The 20,933-nt window shown below is 43.0% G+C and overlaps 1 protein-coding gene across 3 annotated transcripts; it reads left to right on the top strand.

Annotated features, from left to right (window-relative positions):
* The first annotated feature begins 125 nt into the window (after positions 1-125).
* rassf5 (Ras association domain family member 5) lies at positions 126-19,794 on the top strand. 3 transcript variants are annotated; one of them, XM_085923162.1, is made up of 6 exons: positions 126-961; positions 11,158-11,279; positions 16,578-16,691; positions 16,882-17,185; positions 17,268-17,383; positions 17,611-19,794. In XM_085923162.1, the coding sequence occupies exons 1-6, from the start codon at positions 211-213 to the stop codon at positions 17,752-17,754; spliced, it is 1,551 nt and encodes a 516-aa protein (XP_085779288.1). In that variant the 5' UTR covers positions 126-210; the 3' UTR covers positions 17,755-19,794. The 3 variants fall into 3 exon arrangements, with proteins under 3 accessions (XP_085779288.1, XP_085779290.1, XP_085779289.1); XM_085923164.1 differs by lacking the exons at positions 126-961; positions 11,158-11,279 and adding exons at positions 11,400-12,092; positions 12,958-13,666; XM_085923163.1 differs by lacking the exons at positions 126-961; positions 11,158-11,279 and adding an exon at positions 12,193-13,666.
* The last annotated feature ends 1,139 nt before the right edge of the window (positions 19,795-20,933 follow it).

Below are 20,933 nucleotides of genomic sequence, written 5' to 3'. Positions count from 1 at the left end.
AATATGGCATGGTTCAGTCAAAGTTGTCTCATTATATTCCACTTTTGATCCGAGCCCATTCACTTTGTTTTGCGAGCAGCGCGCCCGCAGGTTGTGAAAAACTGTACCAGGCTGGTGACGTCACGGGGGCTGTCAGACGTGAGTCGAGTCAACATTCAAGGCACGGAAGACGCACAACACGGCAGACACATTAAGCACTTAGCAGTCGCGATGGCTTCTGCGAGTGTGGTGGGCCAACACCCGGCCCAGCACAGGCTGGACTCGGAACCGCTTCTCCGGGTCTTTAAACCGGCCGCCAGTAGGAAGAAAATCACCCTTCCGAGGAAGTCTTCCTGGGAGAAAATGATGTTGAGGAGATGCGGTTCCGTCACCGCTGCGAATCAAGCCGGGACGTGCTATTTGCCTGCAGGATCAGCGGGTGGTACGACAGTTACAACCGGCGGGATGCCCGTCGGTGGTTGCCGGGGAGCTTCGTCTGCACCCGCTTCGCCACGTAGCCCGGACCGAACCGGGCAGCAAGGAAGCGGCGTGCGCTCCGACTGGCGCTCCCCGGCGCGTAGAGACACTCAGGACTGCAACGCGGAGTCTGCGCTCCAGCGTTCCTCCGTCGATGTCACGAAAAGCATGTCGCTTGCTGCACGGCACCGGCAGATTCTGCACAACGGACGCGAGCATGCCAACAAAGACGTCGCACACCAGAGCTTGTTTAGCTCGGGGTCCTCCCGGAACGAGAGCGGGGGTCTTCCTCTGGACCGGCTCACACAAGGCAGGACCGGAGTGGTGAGGTTGGCCCGCACTGAGCCTCCCCGCAGAGAGGCCTGGGCCATCTTCCCGCGGGCGTCGGAACTCCGGCAGACGGTCGACAAGGGCGCAGGACACCGGTTCGAAGCCAAGGCAGTTACGCAGGACTGGTGTGACGCTTGCAGCCGTCAGATCACCGCACAGGCCCTCGAGTGTCAAAGTAAGTACTCCAATATTCTCTCCATGTCTGTGTATGCTTTTGCCACATTAGAGTGGTTGTGCACAATTTGACCACACTTCTAGTAACAATGTACTAGCAATGTACTAGTAGGGTTAGGGTAAAAGTAAAACAACTATGGGTACAGTTGTTTTACTTGTGCACCCATTTGTCTTTTAGCAAGGACAAAGAGCGTAGTAGTAGCCAGACCTTGACTGCATGCTCAAAATTCCTTCCAGATACAAATAGGCACTTTAACGTCCTCAAATGTTGCACGTTTTAGGGATATTCAATGTGTGCATACTCCAGTATGAGCAGTTGCAGCCTCCGATCTCACAAAGGGGAGTACAAGTTGTTGTGGTAGCTGACATTTTGCTCCACAGATGCTGCCAACATTTACCCATGGAAAGCTCATTATCTTGTCCTTCCAGCTTTGCCTCCTTGTTCTCACTCCAGGATTTACGGCTCTTGTTTCAAGAGAAAGACAGAAAGGGGAAAAAAATGCTGGTTTTGTCATCTTGAGCGATGTTGTCTTTTGCATTCCAGAAAGAAACATTTAAAATGGGGTCTATTTATTTGCAGCCTGGTGAATATGTTGGAATTGTTCTGCCGGGATCACGTGCTTACTGCTGACATCACAAACACCTGTACTGCCTCGGTCAAGCCAACTAGGTCACAGTGTTTCTGTCTTTGAACAAGCTGCTTTGGTAGACATGTATGCAAGCAGTCTGCAATAATAGATTACTAAGCCTTTCAAAGGACCCACTATGCATCTATAAAGAGATTTTTGTTTTATCATCCATGAAAGCAGTATCCTAGATGTTAAAATAGTTGTAGAGAAAAAGGATAAAGGGAATGATAGACAAAAAGTAGCGTAAGATGCGAGTCAGAAGGCTTGCAATATAGAAAGCGAGCAAAGCCTAGCGAGGAGGTCCGCAGCACTGCGGGGCTGTCTGATTTAATGTTCCATCAGCGAGTGGCCGCCCAGTGAAGCGAGAGCAGAAAGATTACCATCGTTCATGAGTTTTTTCAGAATGCTCACAAAAAAAAACTTTTCTTAAATACTTTTTTTGTTTGCAGTTAAAATTCCAGTTGCTAACCCTAAGAATAAAAGGTCCATTCTGTAGCGTTCTTCTCACAAAACATTAGATGTGCAGAAATAGGGGGTAACGTAAATGTCGGCATTTCTGGACTAAAATAGAAACTGCCCATGCATGCGCACATGATCTACTTTCAACTACACCCATGAAATAACAGGGATGGAGTCGGGAGTTCCTGCAAGCAAAAACAATCATTTTGTGATGCGCCGTGATACATCTTTATTTTGTCCTGTTCTTCACTCCGTCTGCCCGTTTACACTTTACGCTTTTCTGCATGGGTGGTTTCTCAATGTTGCCTCGGATATCAAGAAGAACTGATGGCTAGCTTGTTTTGAACATGACTTTATACTGCATCTGAAAAGGCTGGGAGCGAGGGGATGGGGGGGGGGGGTGTCAGCCAGTTTAATCCCTGCTATGTGTCTCCTGCCTGGGATTATGTCTGATGGATGGAGGGATTGGGATTACAGGGATGGCAGACAAGTCAGATGTCACATTTGTTTTTAATTAAGGCTTTAAGGCCGACCGTGCTGTTGTGGCACCATTTAGCTGCTACCCGTACTACTTGTATGTTGACCAATATTATCTAGCTTTTTCATTTTCTTTGTGTTGGGCAAATCTATTTTAGCATGCTTGTCAATTTGACTAACACTCCCCTGGCGCACTTGCCAATGAAATGAAAAAGAGTAGGCAACATTTTAGAGTTCTGAAAACCAGGCCTAATTTGTGGCGCAACATGATTTTTTTTAACAATTCCCATGGAGTCCAGAAATTAGCTCTACATGTGGTAAACAGTGTACATATGTGACAGTGTGTTCTTTATGGAGCACCTGAACAAATGTTGGGTAGTCTTCATTTTTCAGTCCATCTCTTCCTTGGTCCCTTTCGGTCTACAGTACAGGCCTTGTTTGGGTCAATTCTCTCATCTGTTCCACATTGGTTTTCCACAATGCGCCATTCACGGTGGAAGCAACCCTCAAAAGAAGCTTCTGTTCAATGGCTCACAAACGTCTTGTCCCGATCAAAGTCTTTTTAAAAACATTCCGCTTGAGCTAATGAGTCTTCAGTCGGATAGAAAATGCTGACTGAAGAAGAAAGACCATCCTTCTAACTGACCGCATTTAACATCTGTTATGGTTCATGTGCTCACTGTCAGGTTTTTTTATCCAAACTAATATTAAACAGTACAAGAGTTTCCATCATGCAGTGGAGTTTGGATTAATGATTGTGATGACAAATTGAGGTTAGGAGATGAGAGACATGTTATAAGGAGCAAGACCTTGTTGCCACCGTGCCTTGCACAGAGGAAAGACCTTCAGGCAGTCTATATTTAGATTGCCCTTGGCGGTTGCAAAGTGCGACTGCAGAAGGACAAAGCAAAGGCACTTCTCAGAAAATGTGATTGTAATAAACAGCGGGAGCACAGGTGAAATTAAAATAACGGTGGAACCTTTAACTCAGTGGTTCCCAACGACTCTTGAGTAGTCACTCATACCGATACCAAGTACCGATACTACTAGTACTTTTGATGCATAAAATCAAAAATGTCAATAATGATAAATTTCAAATCATTTTTAGAAGACCTTTATATCGCATTTAAGCATTTTTCTTTCAAATGCATGAAATTAATGCCGTTTTTCTATTATCTTTTTCTATTTTCATGCATGTAAGTTCCATAAATGGCATCTTATTAGGCATCTGTCAAAGATGTATGTCTTTAGTTCATCGTAAAAACACCACAAGAGGGCGGCCAGTACCTTGATATAAAGCCGTGTATCGGCCCGATACCGATACATGGTATCGGTAATCGCCCATCCGACAAGATGAGATGATATATGGCAATTGGATCTATGAAACTGGATTGCAAAGAGAGGATGAGAATGAAAAAAAACCAGGTAGCAAGAAGGTGAAGGCTGGAAGGAGCAAGAGGAGGAGGAGGAAAACCGGTATGTGTCGTACAATGACGTTGATATCGCATCCTGGGGTCTCTGTCTCTTTAAGCCAGCCACACAGCACTGCAGAGTGTGGGTGCTGCAGTACAGACCGGCAGAGAAGCGTTGAGATCACAGCAATCGGACCATGGAGAGAAAAGTAGCATCTCGGGGCTCAGAGGTCCGAGCAAAGTGAGAGGCAACAGAGCACTAGCGGGGCGAGGAGTACCGGCCGAGGGGTGGCAGAGCGAGCGCAGAAGGGGCTCTTCGTTCGAAGCGTGGCACCGGTGGCAGAGTGGCTGCGCTGGGATGGCAGAGGGGGGCCATGGGGGGGCTGGCGTTGGGGCAGCCCTCTGGGGGACAGGAGCAGGCGGGGGCTGCAGCAGAGAAGGGCCAGCGAGGGCTACGGGACCATGCCCTCCAGATGGTGCCACCATGCTCCATCCATGGCACAGATAGCACCTGGCCAAGACGGAGGGGGGAGGGACACGGGGGGCAGGTCCAGGAATGCAGAAGGAGTCACGGTGGGGAGAACATTCTTTGGTCAGGTGTCTCTTCGTCTGGATGAGGTGAGGGGGGACTCGGAGGGGGAAGTCAGCGGTGCCTGCTTCGGGCAGGTATCGCGCCGGCTGGGCCGACTTTTGAAGAGGCTGCCCAAGTCCCGATCGTGGAGTGACGGCCTGAGGATCCTCCGGAGGTCGGCCTCCAACGGGTCACTGCTACCCACGGCAGGTATGACCGCAAGAGTGCAGCTCAGGCAGAACTGGGAGTTGAAATTGTGCATGAACGGAGGTCCGCGTTGTTGCGATGAAAAGACGGATCGGTATTTTGTCTCCCAAAGGAGAGATGTGATGAGTAGACACTTTTTGTCTGCGTGGCTCAAAGACAGGCTGGGAGCCAAAATATGTGGATACTGTGTGTGGATTGTGACCATTGCTCACTTTCTGTGCCCCATCACGTGTGAACAGCCTGCACAAAGAGTCCAGATGTGCTGAAATCAGCAGAAAACAGAACAAACAGATGCAGACGGGTCTGCAATCGACACAGAAAGAAAAAACTGGAAAATCCAATTAACTATTGAATTTCATATTTGGAGCAGGATGTTCATTTGTATAGCATCGATTGTTTTCCCTTGTTTCCAAATCCAGCTCAACTAATGTAGCTTGGGACAGCAAATTGATGAATGCCTCATGTAACTCAAGCGCAAACTGGTAACAAAAAAAAAAAGCTGGTCTCTGCAATTTTATTGATTGGCTTCCACTGCAGGAAACTGACAGCTGAAGTTAAGAAAAAACATAAATGAGATATTCCATGTTTTTCAGTGTCCCCTTCTTACTTCCCAAAGAAAAGCGGCCTGTGATGTCAGACAAAAGAGGATCAATAGCAAGAAGATAATAGATATTTTTAGATGGCACTCCCAGTAAGGAAACCCAGTTAATCCTCGCTCCCTCCTTCTTTGCTATCCTATAATTATCTTCTGTCACACACGATCTTGCTTGGTCCTACTTTAGGGAAATTTAGGGAAACGCTACCATTGAAGTTGGTGACTTTAGTGGTCAGACATTATGACTTGGCAGAATTACCTGCTTGAAACCGAGTTTAATAAACAAGTCTGAAATTTGAAAAACAAAAAAGTACGGGTAGGTCGATGCTATAATAAAACTCGGTTGTCGGCAAAACGGCTCGCTTAGAAGCAAACGTGACATACTTGCCAAACCGTGTAATTATAAGGACGGCGTCGCTGCACGATACATCGGCCTACATGAATTTCCCCAAAGACTTACCATCTGTAACACAGATAACTGGTTGAAAGGATTGCGTCTACCCCTTGGGGAGCTAAGAGCAGTTAAAACTATTTTCATCTGTATGAATTGCCAGTTTGATCTCTGATTTAGGGATAAGCTCACTGAGACTGAACTAATACGTTAACCTTTAAACCTTGACCTGGAATTATCTTTAGGCGTAATCTTGAGTTGCATTCTGCCAAAAATTGCAATAGAGACATTAAAAGAATATTTAGGCCATACTAATTTTGGAAAACCGTCTGTTTGGGTCCAAATTTCAGTGGGACTTTACCAAAAGGGCGGGGCTTAACAAAATGCAGTCTGCTGATTGGCTGACAATGAGTTGAAATGGATTTGTATTGTGTTATCCTCTGCTGAATTCATCAGTGGCATAAAGAGTCCCTCTGCAGTGATGTCACACGTTAGATCACACCAGCCCACCCACACAACCTGCCTTGGAAGAACAGGCCGGATGTATGACGTGTTTTTTTTTTTTTTTTTTGAGGACTAAAACAAAAATATGAAAATAGGTCTGAAATAGGAAGTGAGTGGGATCGTTTTAAGTGCACGCGGTGGGCGAGTGTTTCACAACTAAAACAACAGTGCTGTCATGCACGTGTTACACAATATATGTCAACTCTGTCAATTTACTTTCTTGCACTAGTTACACATTTATATCACTTGCCAACTAAGTCGAACTTCTGGGCTGGAATGCACACTAAAGCTTTTTAAGTCATTTTTTAATAGAAATCCATGTGTGTTTTTAAGTGTCAATTCCATTATTATTGGTCAAATATATGTACTATATTTAACAAGAAACAGAATGCACCCCAGTCACTGTTAGCTTACTCACCATGAAAGATTTTAATTCTATTCTATTGCGCGGTCTGAATTCACATGGTGAAAATAACCACCAAAGTAATGGCGTGATGGCCACCCACGTGAAAGTACCACTTTGAGTCCTCAGCTTCATCCATCTGCATCTCAGCCGGCAAAAATCCTTTCCCAAACAAACACAATTAAATTCTCCTCTTGTTTATTTGGTGGCGTCTCCATCTGTTGCCAGACAGGGAGGAAGACGATGCAGTAAAATAATATATCAATTTGCATCCACAAAGAGTTTGTTACTACGTACTTAGTAGGTGAGTGCTTATTAAGACAACAGGCAACGATATGTTAAGTGCATCGACTTTAATTCATCGCGATATCGTGAAGGGATGGGGCTGCATTAGCTGCGCCGAGAATATGGATAGCTCTTCTAAATGAGCTACGATAGGATGATGGGATCAGACTGGCTAAAAGATGCTCTTAATTCCTTCATAAGACGCCTTTTGGGTTCTTTTGGGACCGCGTTAATACCACGGCTTCAGATTTAGAGTTGCTTAAACTCGGATTTACCCCTCCCTCCTCACCTAGATATGGTGAAACAACAATGCGATCACATCATGTCGCTATCTGGTACCGTACAGACATCCTACTTGAACCCAACAACCAGGCTAATCTCCATCTTTCCCCTCCCGTCTCTGTTCCACACCTACTGTCTGTAAAAATAGACAGTAAATAATAAAAATAAAATACTCCAGTTATCCCCAGTCTTTCTTAAAGAGGCCATCGCAAATTACGGAAGATTTGGCTGATGGCAAAACATTCCGACTCCCCGGGCTTCCAAAGAACTCTGAGAGCATTGAGTTTGCAAAACTGGAGTAGATCTAAAAATGTTCCACTTAGCAGGCCTCCATAGAGACGAGCTGAGTGCAGTTCACAACTCAAGCACAGCTATGGCTCTTCACGCAAATAGCACATTTAATAGTACTGTGCAAAAGGCTAGCTGATTTTATTATTTCCTAGTGTGCTTTCAACAAAATTAAACATAAAATAGGACAGAACTATGGAGTTAAAATAAAAAAGCCGATGAGTCACACATGGGATCAAGGGGGTATTTAAATTTTGGCACAAAACTAGATTTCTACTGGTGTACCACATGGTTGCGTTCTAAGGCCTCATCTGTTTATTTCAAGTCCCATTTTCTTAATGTATAATGAGATGCTTTTGTTATTTCGCTTCTCTGATGTGGCTTAGTAAAGTACGTGACAACATCACATTATTGCTGTATTTGTTGGTACAGCTGTTATTAGGGATTTTTGCAACACACCCTTGGCTCAGCCTCATTGTGTTGCGTTTTTCTTTCATTTCATATATTCATCCACATCATCACTTCTCTCTGTCTGGAAGCAGTGTCATTGACATTTGGAAGTAGTCTGACTGGAATGTTGGGATGCGGGCCGGGTTTGGTGGGGGTTATGGTGGCGGTTGGGAGGCATCTTGCAATGGAAGATTAGTCGAGGTCAGCGTATTATAGCAACACACAACATCGCAGTAGACATGAACTTACATCCCTTACAAAAACTGAGACTGAAATTGAAACTGTCGTCAGTGGTTGGCAAAGAAAAAGTGAACAATTTTTTTGCAGAGGTGTTTGATAAACGGCCTGTTTTCAAGTTGTACACCTTAAGGCTTCTGCTCCAATAAATACAAATAAGAGTTCAATCCTGTCAATGAGATTGCAGGAAAACTTTTAAATCCGCACCGAAACAATCAGTGACGTCATGAAAGCTGGGTGGGAAAAAAAATGTGGACTTGAAACTCGACTCCAGCGACTTGTCATCGTAATGTCAAGTTTCTTTGTTTGCGTAACTACAAAACTTTATACAGATACCCCCTCAGAGTTCTCACACTACTATAAACTAAGAACACAGCAGACATGACACACTGGGAACAAAAGAAAAATTGTCAGCATGCCTCACTGACCTTTACAGACATGTTGGTCCATTATAATAATAATAATAATAATAAATTATATTTATAACGCACTTTATATTCGGAGGAATCTCAAAGTGCTACATGGCAAGTAAAAACAAGAATAAAGTGTAAAGGGTTTTACACAAAGAAGATGCCCTTGCTTCCATATATTAGTCTGGGTTTGTGGATGTGCATGTGGCTGGAATTTGTTGTTTGAGTTTGAATTTGCATTAGTACTCACAAAGACTGAATTGCAGCCTATGTGCATGCACACAACAAAGGGGATCCATTTTGAATATGACCAACATAAAAAAGAAAACAAATACAATTTGTCCATGCAGACTGCACCCTTAAAATATTGTTGTTGTTTAGTGTAATACAAATCTGTAGCTTTAACTTATCGGCGTGGGAATCATGTGATTGTTTGGTGAACCATGACATGCTGGTAGAAGCATTATCATCCCGCTGTGGGCATGTTAGAAAGGAAATTTCCTGCTCTCTAAGTGTTTCCTCACACTTCACTCAACAGTAAGACAGTTAATCACTCCTCCCAAAGTTGTAGCTAAGCAGCCAACAATAACCATCGTGTCTGGGATTGAACACGACTGCGCCAATTTATAGGTCTGCTTTTGTCGTTGCTCGCCACAAGAGGGCAGCAAAGCGTAACACCGATGAGGAAAACCAATCGAGAAGATAGATTAATAGGAGTATGGTAAATGTTTAAAAATGTTTTGTCCAGTTTAAAGAGAATTATCTGCATGTTATCTGTGTGGTTCCAAAATTATACCTGCTTAGTGATGCGGCGCTGTATTTTTTTTTAAATGATGTCATGCTTAACCAAAGTGACTAAATCGGGGCAGGAAAGGAGTTCCTCTCCTCCTTTCCTCTTCGTATTTCCTTACCCTGCCGTCTTTCTGCAGTGACCTCCAAAGAGGTGAGCGCGACACAATCGCTTATCTGAGCGCTCGCCTTTCCCTCCCCGACACATCCCTGCTGTCAGCAAGATGCTGCTACCCTGAGCCACCACTCCCATCACATTGCGACTCTTCTCAAAGGCCACCTAAAATGTCTGTGTGTACTCTCTGTGAACTATTAGCGAGGCACACAGCACAGTGCAACACCCAAAAGGTTGAATAATCCGGAAACTGTTCATTTTGATAAAAATGAAAAAACTAAATAGCATTTGTGGCCTTTGGCGTCATCTGCGTTAAATCATGTTTTTTTTTTTTTTTTTTACAATTGGTGACATTATTGAATTGCAGCTGCAAGAATATGTACATAAATTATGTATACATGTTTATGTACTTAGGTATGTGTCTCCTGATTGAAAAAAGAAGTCATCGATTTGAGGGGGCTGTGTATTTATCTATTACCCGCCAACTAATTGCAGCACAACTTCCGTTGGAGTCATGGCCTCTATTTGAGAAAATATTACCATAGAATGAGCCAAGGGAAGCTTGTTGCCATGGTTACAGGGCTGATGCAGTGCTCTCTCTATGATGTAGAATTTGATACTTCTGCATCGCAAAAGTTGTGCTGGGAAACATTTTCTCGCTGCATCTTTTGTCTACAGTTTATTTTGTCATTTCCTATGCGTGGGAAAATTTGAAAGGATTAAGAATCATTGTCGCCTCCAAGCTGCAGTCCTATCGTTACCCGAGTGCTTTTAGAATCTCGTTTTTTTTCTTGGACTTTGTGATCAAAGGCAAAGACGTGAGCTGTGAGACTTTGAGTTTGCGCTAAGCCTCTGGCCACAATACATTTATTTTGGGGACGTTTTAGGAGCAGAATGTAAATGCATTCCTGTCTAGCCAAGCAGTAAAAGACAGTTAACAGTGCCAGTGCTGCTATTCTGGTACCTTGTGCTTGTAAGTGAATTGTCAGTATTCTCGTGTACTGCATTGTGGGGTATCCATTTCATGGTCCTTTGCGTGTAGGGTCTGTTTGAAGGCTCTGGTTTATTTATTCAGCAGCATTTGTTCTTTTTAAAAAAAAAAAAAAAAAAAAAAAAAAACGTGATATTGCTGTGCTCCTATATGGATCCAATCACAGTCAAATGTAATCTGTAGTCATGAGGTGTGAATTTGAATCTTGCCACTAGGTAGGGCTGTTGTCACTATTTAAAGGAGGTTTGCATTTGTGCAGTGGTTTTTAAAATGTGGGGCAATGAGTCTCCCACGGAAAGAAAAAACAAGAAACGTTTAGAACATGTGCACAGTTGCATTCTTCATAAACAAGGATTTTATTCATGCTAGATTACACTCAACCCAATATTTGTCCACGTCTACACTTCAATTGTGTGCGGAAAGCTATCACTCCGGTATTATTCTTGAATTGTTGACTTTTTAATGCAAAAAGGCAATATTTAATAACAATTTCCAGTCAGGTGAAAAGTCATCACGTCTTTTTTTTTTTTTTTTTTACTGTTTCAACTCTCAATACCAAAATATTTGTCTGATAGATGGAGAGGAATTCAAACCAAATTAACTTTGTTTTAACAAGATATTTTGCTCTACCTTACAACATCAATCATGCAATTTATCTGTATGATGCATTGAGTTTGACTGCTATGTTTTTGCTTTCATCAGATTGCACCTACACTTGCCATCTGGAATGTGAGAGACAAGTCCAGTTGGACTGCAACCAGAAGGACAACAAGCCTGAAGAAACTCCATTCCCCAAAAGCCACTGCTCCAAAGCAGAACACAGAGTAAGCATTCGAAATATAATGTACAGATGAATTGCATATCGAATAGTACAGGTAATGTGTGTCAATTGCACAATGCTCACCTCAACATCTCTTCAAGCCCACACTGTTACGTAAGCATTCTCGTTTTTTAAGACATTGACAGGAAAAGGAAGTCCTCTTAAACATAAACCAGACCTTCATTACAGGCCAAATTTGTGGCTCAAGGATTATCTGCTATCGTTATATAAATCACTTCTCCATGCGCTTATATCTATTGTGTGCTAAACGCTCTTGGGCTCACAGCTGCAGTCACCCACACAGTTGTGGTTCATCCCGCGCACACACACACACACACACACACACACACACACACACACACACGAACATGAACATGCTCTTCATTCCACGCGAGTGCGAGTCATACGAACACACATACCTGCATCATAATTTTAGCAGTCAGTGGGCTGACAAGACCAAATTAGACCCTTGGTAGCAATCCAGGTAGTACTCCACTTTGAGAGAGCGTGAACAAACCCACTTGTGCTATCACGCTGACCCCAAAAATGTTTCAGATAAGGGAGTGAGTGACGAAAGCTTCTTTTTTTTTTTTCGCCAAATGTCACAACAATTATACAGTCTAGCTTGTAGTTGTATGAGCGAGCGGAAACGCTGCTTAGTGATTCAATTTAATGAGCTGAATATACAGCGCAGTGCTACTGTGAGGAGAAGGAGAGAAGGCAATTTATTTCCGTTGTCTTCTTTATTATTTTACTGTCATTTGCTTTCCTTTATGGCTCAGCGTCTGTGTTTGTTTCAGGGCTCAACTGTGTGTAGGTCAGCAGAAAACAATTCTCAATGGCGCTATTACGCTTGTAGAATGATTTGTCTTTGTCTATGTGTGTGGCTTTACCCTTTGTTTGTGCTGGCGTTTGGTTTTATTATTGTAATGGATTGACATTTTAAATAATCTTACAACTATCTTTTGAACGTAAATTCAAAACGAGAATATTTTTTGTAATTTAAACCTCACGGTGACTCACAGTGAGAAGCTCTTATGTCAATCAAACTTTTTGTGGCCAGCGCTTTTCATGACTGGGCTTAGAAACACAACTCAGGGTGCATGTGTACCTTGAATTACACACACATAGAAAATACATGCACATATAGATGTAATGAGTATTCATACATTTGAGTGTTTGGGGAATCGGTGCCTTTCGGAGCACGGGTCAAAGGGTCGTCGGAGTGAGGTTAGAGGTCAGTTTAATCATTCTCGTGTAGGTAATCTCATTTTTATTACCACTAGATCAACTCTTGGTGACGGATTTACAAAGTCCATTAAAATTGAGCCGTTTCAAATATTTCGAACAATAGTTTGGGCTATTTTGTGTTCCTTTCAGTCTCGTGAGTTTAATCATGAATTGAGCTGAAATGTCATTCACTATTTGAATTGTTAAAATATGACAAGGAAGTCTGACATAGTAGAGGCTTCTCTTTTTTTTTTCTTCTGGTTATTGTAAACTGGAGTCACACAGCCCAGAAGCTAACTTCTCACACGGCGCCTTCAACCTACACACATAACTGCCATCTTCCCCTGCGGTACAACCGTCTATACGTCTTCCTGTCATTTCAGTTCATTTGTGGCACGCAACAATATGTAAAACCGGAGCTCAGTCATTGACTTTCCTCTCTCTTGCTTCAGCGAGAGGAAGTGATGTTGCACTGCGGAGAGCGGGGGAAGGGGGAGCCTGTTCTCAGGCTGATAACCACAGATGGTCGAGCGAGGCTGCACGAGAGAGAGAGTGAGCCAGAAAAGCCCATGAAAAGAAAGGGGGGAGAGGGAAGCACCACCGTCCTGGCTTGCATTGTCGAAGCGACACACCGAAGAGGAGAACGTACTCAACGTGGCCGCATCATGTAGATCAGCCGCTCTCCAAGCTTGATGCAATCTCACTTGGTATCAGCATCACTCAGATGATTACCGAGAAGACAGGATGCGGTGACTGTTAGTTTGCAAGTGCAGTCAGGTGGGTTAACTTGACACCCGACTGTAAAGTGACTCCAGGACACCCGGAGGACAGGTAGTCTCGAGCTTAAATGATGTCAGCGCAACAAAAGTCTCGGGGAGGAAGTGAGTGACACATTTAAGCTGCTTCGCGGATTTCCTGGTCCCCCAACTCCTGCAATCGTCGTCACAAGTGGGACTCAAAACCCTCTGAAGAAAGTCTCGTTAGGTTCAAGCGGGACTTTGTCGAGACCTCTCCATGACTGTCAACACGGAGCCGACCCCATCCATGACTAGCAGTAACAGCATGAGTAGCGGGTATTGCAGCCTGGATGATGAGAATGAAGACTTCACTTTCTTCACAGCCAAGACCTCATTCTTCCGCAAACCGGGGCATTCCGTTAAGGTATGAAACTTTTGTGGGTATCCATGGCAGCGAGCAAATGAGTCGCCGGTGTTTTTTTTTTTTTTTGCCAACTTTGGCTATGAAGACAAGAAAAGCAGAAGTCTGAAGAGGAAGTGGTTATTACTGTAAGCAGCCTCTTGCTGCATGTATACATGGAGAGTCATCCATTATTTAGTAACATTGATCACGTCAAGCCTTGATGTCTCATAACACCGCATCCGTCATGGTAGGACACACATGGATCTAATATTGTGGCACGTATGAAGCGTGAAGGCCACAACATCGTTTTTAAAATGAGGTAATCATGTCAATCTCTTCAGTGCGTGGGAGAGGTTTCCGTAGAAACGAAGCTAATACTCTAACACTTCAGTGTGTGTGTGCGCGCGTGTATTGGCCACCCCTTCACTGTAGCAGGTCTTTTTTTTTTTTTTTTTTTTTTTTTTGCCGTAACCACGGCAACTTTTTTTTTTTTCATCACACAACACAAAGGCTAAACATAATATTTGCTTGTGGCAATACTGTGCATGCTATTGCTCTTGACGGAGCGCAGACATCACCTAAGCACTAACTTATGTAATAGATACTAACCTCCTTGAAAGAGTTTTGTTCCTTCGAGAGGGATTTAGATAAAAAAAACTATGATTTATAAGATTTTGGAATTTTAGTTCGGCCATTCTCCCACAATGAAAAGAAAACAAAAGCTCAAGTAGCACAGCGACTCCTCCGTCGTCTCGCCTTGTGTGTCTAATTTGGCCAGGGAACAATCCCTAAATTATTGACCGGCTGTGTAATCAGCATGCGCTTTGCTGTTAGCCTGACTGTGCCGCCAGCATCTCCCCTGTCAGCTGGTGAAGCATGTTATTGCTCATAGCCTTAGGAAGATGCTTGTAAATGACATTATGGCACTGGACTATAGAAGGGAGTGTCTCATCTCTACTGGACATTGGCAAGCATGCATGTCCTCTTGTCCACGAGTTTGAATATGAAAAGTAGTTTGTGTGCACACTGTGAGCTGTAGAGCAGGTGTATTGGTTAATGGTTCGTGCATCGTCTCTTTGCATTTAAGCTTTTTTGGATGTTATGAAACACACACATGCAAATACTGAATGTCACTGGCAACCTTTCAAGCAGTCACATGACCTCACTTGTCCGGTCTCATCAAAATAAGAGCATTAACACATCCTCTTGTCACCCTGAGGTGTGAGTGTGTCTGGAAATGTTTGTGTCTTTACGTCACAATCAAAGCTAGATTGAATTCTGTAACATGATTATATTCTTGATGTGCTCTTATATTGACATTTAGGTGACAGTTGCCATCAAGTATGTGAAACAATGAGATGAGAAAAAAGTGAATCTGATGACAATCATATAAAAGGGAGAAAGTGTGGTGGGAGGGTCCCCGCAAAGTTCGAAGCTCCAAATATTGTTTTGTAATCACTGTCGCTGGTATGCAGAAAAACCTGCCTGTGCCTGTGATGCATTTCAAAGCTCACACAAACGCAGGAATTCCTGCGAGGGTCTTTTCAATGTGCTTTGCCTTTGACATGGGAGGACCTTTAGATGTATATCATACATATTCCCCAGATGCTTTTCTTAGCCTCCAATTGTTTCTGTTCAGGCTTGACTATTACGTAAGCAGCTCACATTTCAAAGTCTGATTTTAAAGGGGATGTTAACTCAAATATGCTCTTTGTAATTTGTTCTATGCGGCACCACGAGTCAAAACAGTATTATAAGTATATTTGTGGAGACTAGTAACTCATCATAATTCAGGAATAACAAAACGGGCAGGGAGCCACGAGTTGCTTTGTGTTCCAAATAATTTGCTCTTAATTTGAAAAGAAAAAGGTACTCTTCCTGTTACCAAAGTTTGACATGATCCACAAATGAAGACTTTTACAGAAACATCATATACCCTTTGTTTATGTATAAAACAATGTTCTTATCTTGCCGAATACTAACCAGATGAACTATGTAGATATGTGATCTTTGTGTTGTTTACCACCCAAAGTTGTCTATATCCATAGACATACAGTACACACATTCGCTCACGTGTAAATTAAAAAAGAAAAAAAAAAGGCTTCCAGCACGCAACCTGAGGACTTCCCGTTGGAAGTAATTCCTGACCTGCATTCGCTTACTCCTTTTCATAGTCTCTTTCCCGCTCTCTCTCTCTCTGGCCCAGATAATGCAAAGGAACAGAGGAAAGGAAAAAAAATATATAGAAGATAGAGAGGATGCTTCCCCATGTACTATAAATAACCTAGTCAAACTGTGTTGCTAAGGCTGGCTCAGCAGCTTCTCTTTCATCATGTCTTCTAGCCCTTCGTCGCTCTCTACATCCCCCCCACCACCTCACCCCCTGCTTCTGCTGTCATTGCCTCTTCCATCCCTCACCCTCCTCCTCTTCGACATAATAAGTGCGAAACATGGCACGGCGTCAATATTCGGGTGCAGTGATGCTGACTGAGTCGTTTGTGCACTTCATATGCAACATTTCCTGTTACACTTTTCAGCGGCAAAGCTCTTAGCCCGGAAGAGCACATTTAAATATGAATATAAAAATGTTGCCATGCAATCTAATCAGCGGGAGTCAGGGGAGCATATTACAATACATTTCAATACATCTTTATTTATATAGCACTTTCACAACATATGGGTTTGGCGATAATAGGAGATGGGAATTTTATTGAGAAGCAACCACTGGCTGCAACTACAAGATGAGGATGCGCTGACTGTGCTAAGCCAAGCCGAGGCCCTCATTCACCTTGTGGTTGTGTGCGTGTTACAAAAAAAAAACCTTTGCCATCAATTCATGAACGGAGTTGGTGCCTTCCTTAGGGAGGCAGTACCATCTTGTGGCTAAGATCAACATTGCATGATTCGTCTCTTTCTTTCTTCCTGGCAACAGAAGAGTGAGGCAAAGGAGGAAGAGCAGGGGGGTGTAAAAGACCTTCCTGAAGAAGAGGTGAAGACCAGGATAGAAGAATATAACTCCAGAGTGTCAGAGAATGGAATGAAATTGGTGAGTTGTCATGTCCTGATTCATGATTCAAGATTCAAGAAGAATTTATTCACCATGTTTGATGCGACAAACTCGATGTGAATGCAAACACAATTTGGTGTGCTAGCTTCATTCTAATGCAAATAAATATTGACAAGCTAAGGCCAGTGCAAAATGAAATCCACCCTTTTTTGTGCGACCGTGCTTGCAGGCTTCAGACGGCTCCTACACGGGTTTCATCAAAGTCCATCTTAGGCTCAGTCGACCCGTCACAGTGCCGGCTGTGGAGGTGCCGGTCCCGGGAGCTCCTGATGGCTCCCCGTCAGAACGCCAAGACTGTCGGCAGGGTGAGGACAGAACCTCCTTCTACCTCCCATGTGACTGCGTGAAACAGTTGCACATCAGTTCCACGACGACAACCAGAGAGGTGATCCAGGGCTTGCTGAAGAAGTTCATGGTATTGGACAACCCTCGCAAGTTTGCCTTGTACAGACAGACGCATCGTGATGGACAAGGTGAGAAGGAGTAAAAACCTCAAAATGTCACAAAAATATACAATGGAACACATTCCAATTGATTAGGTTTTGTCTTTGTCAGATTTGTTCCAGAAACTTCCTCTGTGCGAACGTCCTCTTCTTCTCCGACTGATAGCAGGGCCTGACCCAGAGCAGCTCAGTTTTGTCCTCAAGGAAAACGAGACTGGAGAAGTGGAGGTGACCAAGCACACATTAGTTTACATTGATTGTACGCTTCTACGGTCTTTCCAATTACCCAAGGCTGTGCTGCCATCTTGTGGCATCTCAGGACATTACAGGAGTACAAAAACTGCAAATAGTTTAGTTTAGCATCAGCGCCTTTCCTAAACCTTGGTGGTCTTGTTTGGAATGAAAAACCATTGACACCCAAAAGATTAACCTAAATATGTGCATTTTGTCAACAGTGGCATGCCTTCTCCGTCCCGGAGCTCCAAAACTTCCTGGTCATTCTGGACAAAGAGGAGGCGGAGCGTGTGCGAGCCGTGCAGTCAAAATATACAATGTACAAGCGCAGACTACAGCAAGCTCTACAGCAACACGACCCCTGACCCCCCCTCACCTGGTACCATGTGACCTCAACACGGGGAGAGATTTAACCCTTTCAACACTGAATGGCCACCCTTCACCGCTCCAGTGACCTGCCATCTATACAAACAGCTTGGAGACGTACACACAGGCTTTCTCAGGACACATAGTACACACGTACACACTCTTTGCTCCAGGAGACTTTCGGGGTGTTGGGAATTCAGCAAGAACTCAGCTTGGGACTACAAAGTGTTGTATTGCATTTAAGAATGACCCCTTCTCTTCCTGCTACTGCTGCTACTGCAAAGTGTTACTTATGCATGAGTCTCTTTCAGCTCCCAAACATAACCAGACACCCATTTAGAATGAAACTGAACGCATGATTACCCTTAGGAGAATGAAAGGACAATCATTCCGAGTGTTTTTTTTTCTTTCACTGAAATGTTGGCTGTGATGCGCAAGAATTAGGTGTTCATTTGATTGCTTGAATAGAAGACGAGGGATGGAGTTGTGCCAAACGTTCGGGGCTGTCTGGTGAACAAAGAAAAAAAAAAAGCTTTAAAAGCAATCGATTTAATCCTAGAGTTCAGCAAGTGATAAGTGTGTGTAATAAGACCCAGCCTCCTTTCAGGTGACGAATGTCTGAGGTCCAACCTGCAATTGAAGCCATTTTGTGACTCAAAAACACTGTTTGTGTGCATTGGATATTTTTGTTTGCAGCAAGCTCAGAGGAACACATCCAACATGGTGATTTGAAAATGTGGCAAACATATTTGTATGCTTTTTCAATTGACAAGTGGCGCTTACATTGACCAGCCCCAACATTTGGCACAGAAGTTTTCAGAGCGCTCGTCAAGTGTGCTGTTTAACAAATGTTTTCTATTGTGGCTGTAGTAATTATAATCCTAGCCGTATGTAATTACAGATAATTATTGGCTCACAAGTGGTTATTAAATATTTCTGACTAGTTTGCTACCAGTACTACAAGTTCGAAAACAACAAATCTACTATCTTAAGAAAAGGCTGTGGGCAGCAAAAATGATAATAATGAACCACCAGTTTGAAATTTACACAGGTAACTTCCACGCGAATTAAAAGTAACAAAGAGAAAATCATCATGAAGGTTATGATGTGCCAATGATGGGTTTGTGATGCATACCATGTGATAACTACCCAAAGTAGACACTGGAAAATCATGGTTTGTTGTGTTATGATGAATAGCATTGTTCTTTTGGCATCATTGTGCGTGTGGAGATAATGTGAATTTTTTTTTTTTTTTCTCTCACACATGCTCATGTGGCCTCTTATCAAAACGTGCATTGTGTGCATGACTTCCATCTTCCAATTAAGTTGCATGAATGATAAATTTGACTTAAAATCATCTTAAGCAATTTCATGTAATATTTCAACCAAAGAATTCAATAAATTCTCATTTATTTAGTCATTTTAAAATTAACAATAAGAGGCCACTTGTCCATTAGAACTTTGTTAGCTTAATACCATAGTTGCATTAGTCATATTTGAACATTTTCGGCAAACAAGATTTCAGGTAGCTCGGTTCAACTCTTAATGTAGTATCACAACCTGGGTGACAATTTTTTTTTTTTTTAATGACTGGTGATTTTGCTATTAAGCTAACGAAATGCTTGTTCTACTGTGTAAAAGCAGAACTGATCCTGTAGGCAGTGCCTTTTGTTCCCCGTGTGCTGATGTAACTGCACATGTGCCCAATGGATGAAGTTTGTCCCCAAATACAGGCGGCTCCGTATGCGTGCGCTTGTATTTATGCAAATATTTGGTTTTCTTCGAACTACTGTCACTTGTTCCTTCACTCTCTTCCATATTGTCCTTCAAGTCATTTGTCATTCCAACAAACCATGTAGGCGTGTGTCTGACTGACTGTTATTTATGTAATTATATGCCCAAGGGTTGAGGCGTTGGTTGTCACGCTTTTTGACAACTTCTTTCATTTGACTTGAAAAGCGTGTGATAATTATATCAATAGCGATGTACAGACTATCAAAGTGAAATAATTAATAATAATAAAAAAAAAAGTTAGCTCTTTATGGAAATCATCTTGATGGGTTTGTCATTTATAGTGTGATTATTGCATACCAGTGTTGGATGGTCATGTCACCTTCTCGAGCTCATATTTCAGGTTTTTTTTCTTGTACTACATGACTCCACGTGGATAGACAGATTTACTCTTGAGCAAAAATACACCTTAGGTGGGATTAGGTTTCAAAAATTCCTTCCGCACAGATGGTCTTCCCATAAAGTTGCAAACGGCAATAAATAAATGAAAGGAGAATTTAAAAGTGTCACAAAATCAGATCAACAACTTTACTCATCATAAATTATATCCCCGCTCATCTAAAAACAATGCACACATACTCTGAGGTTATTTGCACATTTAAAATCAGTGTGCACACAGAATAAATTTATCAGAACATCATCAGCCACAACAGAAGGTGATGATGTCACATGGTGCGCTCGGTGCAAATGCATGCAAATTTCTCAAGTTGTGATTTTGTGTTCACAGATCCTGATAGGCTAAACACTTAAATGTGACCTGACACCAACATTCCAACCCTTTTCTAAGGCTTAAAAGACCAGTTCTAGTTTGAAATGGCATTCAAATCAACAGGTGCTAGTGTCGATCACAGACCCTGAGACCAAATACAGCCCGGGCCCTTGAGCCACCCCCATAGGCTGCACCTGGTCTAATCTCTTGGTGGCATGTTTGTAAAACACAGCGAGGTGAGGTCTGTGATTTAGAATGCTGACACTTACACCTTGACCTCTTTGGAAAGAAGCGCACGTCTTATCGATTATTACACATAGTCACCCCAAGTTCACGGGCTAAGAATAAGGTGCATGAGCTTCAGAGTAGCTGGAGGTTCAACGTGAAAGTGTGTCAAAATGCTTATTTATGGCAGTGAATATAGGCAGGTCCCCTTTTCTCAACTAGGAGAAAGAGTTTAGTTTAGCATCAGCGCCTGTCTAGCATCTATCACCATCTTAATTTAGCCTTGAGCCCTTCTCACGCCGGCCTGATCCCACTGTCTGTCCTCTGCACCACCGCTCACTATGTCTAGCCCTCTGTACAACTCCATATGCTCACCAGTTTAAAGAAGAAGCCAAAATACTCCGGTGAACATAAGAAAAAAAAAGAAAAAAAAAGTCCCACCTGTGAGGCACT

The sequence above is a fragment of the Syngnathus leptorhynchus genome, chromosome 11, assembly GCF_054491065.1.
Source record: "Syngnathus leptorhynchus isolate UIUO chromosome 11, UIUO_Slep, whole genome shotgun sequence".
NCBI lineage: Eukaryota > Metazoa > Chordata > Actinopteri > Syngnathiformes > Syngnathidae > Syngnathus > Syngnathus leptorhynchus.
The sequence above is the reverse complement of the archived record's forward strand: the minus strand, read 5'-3'. Positions and strand labels throughout refer to the sequence as shown.